Source organism: Apium graveolens, chromosome 8 (assembly GCF_009905375.1).
Source record: "Apium graveolens cultivar Ventura chromosome 8, ASM990537v1, whole genome shotgun sequence".
NCBI classification, from domain to species: domain Eukaryota; kingdom Viridiplantae; phylum Streptophyta; class Magnoliopsida; order Apiales; family Apiaceae; genus Apium; species Apium graveolens.
In genome coordinates, this window is record NC_133654.1 from 31,309,495 (window position 1) to 31,314,243 (window position 4,749).

Consider the following 4,749-nt stretch of genomic DNA (forward strand, 5'->3'; position numbering starts at 1 on the left):
AATGAACTGGCATGACAATCTCTTTTGCCCAGCAAGACTTTCGGTAGGACTATCTCTTTGAACTGGCAAGACAATCAGAATGAACTAGCAAGACTTTCGGTATGACAATCAATTGTCATACCGATTGTCATAGTAGTTCAAACATATTGTTTTTGCTGAAAATAAATAGATTTAAATCCTATACTAATTCTGGTAAGACAATCCTTTTGAATTAGCATGACTTTCGGTATGACTATTGATTGTCATACCGATTGTCATACTAATACAATCAGTTGTCTTGTTGAATTAAACAGATTTTTAAACCAATTTAAATTCTGAAACTTCTTAATATTAATTTAGAATTAATTAATCAATTAATTCAATTAATCAAATAAATTAATCTTTGCAGATATAATTTATTTTCTTAATTAAATTATATGACTTAATTAATTAATAGAGAATTAATACTAATCTTGAGCAGCATCCATTCTTCTGTAAATCTTCTGAAAATCACTGAAAATTATGAATCAATTCCACCACTTCAACGTTGACACTCGATGTATTGTCTGGTTCATGAGTGACTAACTTCCGTGACGTTTCTTCATGTCTTGACTTTGATACTCTGATTTTCTTAAGATTAAATCCCTGTAATTAATGATACTCTGACGAGATCTCTGTCACTTGATTAAATCCACAATCTTGATTTATATCACTGAGGCATGATCAATTTCTTGAACTTCTTCCAGTGAATAAATTCCTCAAGTCTGTAAATGAACCTTGTTTCTGAATCCTTTGACAGATGTTACTCTGTGAGATCTCTTTGACGGTAGATCCACTATTTACTTATTACATTCTTATTTGAGTTGAGTTGAATCCTCGAATATACAAATAGGCCTATGACATATGACTTACAGTTTTGTTCCCCTTGAAATTTGCAATCTATTCATATATAGCACGTTATCAGAAAATTCCTCGATCGAACAGAGTTGTCGTTTGAAGTTTCGCCGGATTTTATATAAAGTCGTCGGCGACGAGTTTTCCTCGGGTTATTACGATCGATTTACAGCTTGTTTGATGGAATAAATTACATGAATAAATTCCTAAGGTTGTAATCTACGTTTCCCCGTTTGTTTGGTCATGTTCAGGATTGTTATTAGAATCGCCGGAAAGCTTCGAGTCACCGGCAATGGCTGCGCCGACGACGTGGTGAAGGGGATGGCAAAAATGCAGAAAGGTCCCTGACCTTTCTTGTGTTATTGCAAAGTAGTCCCTGTGTTTTAAAAAGTTTTTAAAAACAAGATTTTTGTTTACAAAACTGGTAAAAATAGTATTTATGTTTTATTAATTTTCAAAAGTAGGATTTCTTTTATAAAAATTATTTTAAAAATTGTTTTTAATTTCCAAAAATTCTGAAAATGATTATTTTAATTCCAAAAATCATTATTTTAATTCCAAAAATTATTTTTTAATTCAAAAGTAAATCTGAATTAATTAGTTAATTAATTTCAATTAATATTTAGTTGATTAATTGGTCAATTAATTCAAAAATTAATTGATTAATGGGTTAAATGGCAGTTAGGTCACTCAACTCACTACTAACTTTCAGTTGGGTCATCCAACTCAAAAAGTTCTCATTGAGGTCATATGTGAATTAAAAATATTCATTTAAGTCATTGTACTCGTTTAAAATTTCACGTCCGTTAACTCGCGTTGACAATAGACCGAAGTCCGTCTATTGCTGCCAGATAAGTGCCACGTGAGTGCCAGATCACATGCCACGTCAGTGAAATAACCCAGCCCAATTTGCAAACCCAGCCCATCTACAAACCCGTTTCTATTATAACCCACCCTCTTATAACAAAATTCCCCAAAATCACTTACTTGATAACGAAATCCCTAACTGTAACACACACCCAAATCCATTCTATTGTAAACCTAATTTCGGAGATGGTTCGAACTCGATCAGGAGTTGAAGTTCGTACAATTCAAGAACCAAATGATGAAGATGAAATTGTGATGGAAGATGATGACACTGGCATAGAGGATGAAGTGGATGAAAATGCAACCGCCGGAGAAGAAACAACGTAAGTAATTACCCGTCTTGTGTTTTTTAATTATTAGGATGTTTCAATTAGGGTTGAATCCGTCTTGTTTTTTCTATTTTATTAGAATGTTCTGTACTCTTTAATTATTTACTTACATTTAACATGGATAATTTGTATAATGTTATATTATACTATGGAGGTCATTTTGTGCATGTTCCTTTTCAATCGTACACAAGTAATGTGAGAAAACTTTATAAGCGTATTGATTTTGAGAAGCTTAGTATTGATGATTTGAAGAAATTATTTAGTGGTCCTGTTGGTGAGTTTGATTCCCTGTACTTTAGAACTCCTGAACTTAAGATTTATTTGCTTAATGCTGAATCGAAGCCAGTACTAATTGAGTTGGGTAAGGAATGTGGTTATAACATTGTTTTGTATGTCTACCATGTTATTGTACCTACTGATGAGTTTGATATGGAAAGGGAGTATAGTGATGATGAGTTTGTAGAGATTAGAAAATCCAGTAGAGAAGAAAAAAAGAAGATGGATGAATATGAGAGAGAAGCGAATTTGAATGAAATGTATGAGAGTAATGACGACAGTGAATCAGACATGGGTTTTTATCCTAGTAGTGAGGAGAGTGATGAAGAATTTTGCTATGCTAATGCCCCTGGATATGATAAAATGAAATATGTAGATGAGGTTTTTAATGTGCATACACCTGCCAAATACATATATTTTAAAGTTGGTCAGATATTTGGTTGTAAAAAGGACCTTAAAGAAGCAGTAAGGTCAAATTCAATGGAGACTGGTAGACCCTACCAGTATGCACATGATGATTTAAAAAGGGTTCAAGTTGTGTGTGCACATGGGTGCCCATTTAAAATGTGGTTGGGATATGATAAAGATAAGGACAAGTGGCAGATAAAATCAACAGTAAATGACCATAATTGTGTTTGGAACCATAAAAATAAGCTAGTGACTACTAAGTACCTTGTCGAAGTGTTTGGGGATAGGATAAGAAAAAATCCTAACTGGAAATTATGTGATATGCAAGAAGAGTTCAAGAGGGTACTTAAGGTTGATGTATGTGATGCTAAATGTAGTAGAGTGAGGAAAGCAGCATTGTCTGGTGTAGTAGAGAAGATGGCTGAACATTATGCAAAGTTAAGAAAATTTGGTGGAGAGATACTTAGGAGTAATAGACAGAATACTGTGAAGATCTCTACAACTAGGTTGCAGGAAGGGGATGTCAGTAGATTTAGAAGAATATACATATGTTATTCTGCCTTGAAGAATGCTTGGAAAAATGAATACATACCAGTTTTAGGACTGGATGGCTGCTTCCTAAAGAAAGTTACAGGTGGACAGTTGCTCTCTGTAGTAGGGAGAGATGACAATAACTGCATTATGCCTATTGCAATGGCAGTGGTAGAGAGTGAAAACTATGACTCCTGGAAGTGGTTTCTAGAGCTTCTCATAGCAGACCTAGATCTTGAAGATGGACACAGAAAGACTTTGATTTCTGACCAACAGAAGGTAACTTCTCATTCTATATCTTCAATTTCTGACTTTAATTTATGCACTTTTTAACTTGTTATATGACTGAATGCAGGGGTTGGACAAGGATATTAAGGAATTATTACCTCAGGTGGAACACAGGTTTTGCACCCGGTATCTAGGTGCTAACTTGAAGGGAAAATATCCAAGTGGTGCAGTTAGTGATGCATTCTGGAGAGCATCTAGTGCAACTCACCCACAAGCTTTTAAGTCTGCCATGAAAGAACTTGCTTTTGTGTCCAAGGGTGCCTTTGAGAAGATGAATCAATTGGATCCTGCTGTGTGGTCCAAGGCTTACTTCAAGACTCATTCAAAAACTGATTCTACAGAGAATAATATCAGTGAATGCTTCAACTCCTGGATTCTCAAAGAAAGGTACATGCCTCTTATTGATATGCTCATTGAAATACATGACATGATAATGACAAGAGTGCATGAAAATAGAGATAGAATGGCTAGAAGGGATTGCTTAATTGTTCATAAAGCTAAAAAAATTTTAGATGAGGCGGTGAAAGATGCTTGTGCTTATTCTGTGCTTTGGGATGGGAGGGAAACATATGTAGTGAATGGTAAGGGTACTTCATGTTCTGTGAATTTAAAAAATAGAAGCTATTCTTGTAGAATCTGGGATTTGACAGGGATACCATGTGCTTATGGTGTGGTTGCAATTCAGAAAGCTAGATATGATGTTTTTGACTATATTGACAAAAGCTACTCAAAAGAGACATACATGAGGTGTTACTCTCACTGCTTGGATGTAATAAGAGGGGAATAATTCTGGGAAGATGTTGAGGGTGACACAGTTATGCCCCCCTTTGATTGTGAAATAGCTTAGAGGTAGGCCCAAAAAGATGAGAAGAAGAGAAGGTTGAGAGGGTGTTGTATCTACTGGTAAGAAGGCTAGACTGAGTTTTTCAGGGAGAAAAATGCATTGTGGTCTCTGTAGGAAGGAAGGCCATAAGAGAGATAAATGCCCAGATAAACACTTGTATCCAGAGGGACCAAAAAAGCAGAGGGGGAGACCACAAAAGGAGCAATCTGCTATGGAAGAAGTAACTCAAGAGATGCAGTTGCAACAAGAAGAAATCCTAACTGGTGAGGATGAACTGATGAATCATACAATGGAAAATATGGAAGAACCACAACCTGGGCCTAACCTGTAACA

At 35.3% G+C, this 4,749-nt stretch overlaps 1 protein-coding gene across 1 annotated transcript; it reads left to right on the forward strand.

Annotated features, from left to right (window-relative positions):
* The first annotated feature begins 2,186 nt into the window (after positions 1–2,186).
* Positions 2,187–4,359, forward strand: LOC141679455 (uncharacterized). Its single transcript, XM_074485955.1, has 2 exons — positions 2,187–3,563; positions 3,640–4,359. Exons 1-2 carry the CDS (start codon positions 2,187–2,189, stop codon positions 4,357–4,359), a joined length of 2,097 nt encoding a protein of 698 aa, XP_074342056.1.
* The last annotated feature ends 390 nt before the right edge of the window (positions 4,360–4,749 follow it).

Bases quoted from the DNA above. Each gene is read 5' to 3' on its own strand.
- LOC141679455 (XM_074485955.1), top strand. From the start codon at position 2,187: ATGGATAATTTGTATAATGTTATATTATACTATGGAGGTCATTTTGTG. The intron at 3,564-3,639 runs GTAACTTCTCAT...GACTGAATGCAG, and splicing joins TGATTTCTGACCAACAGAAG to GGGTTGGACAAGGATATTAA.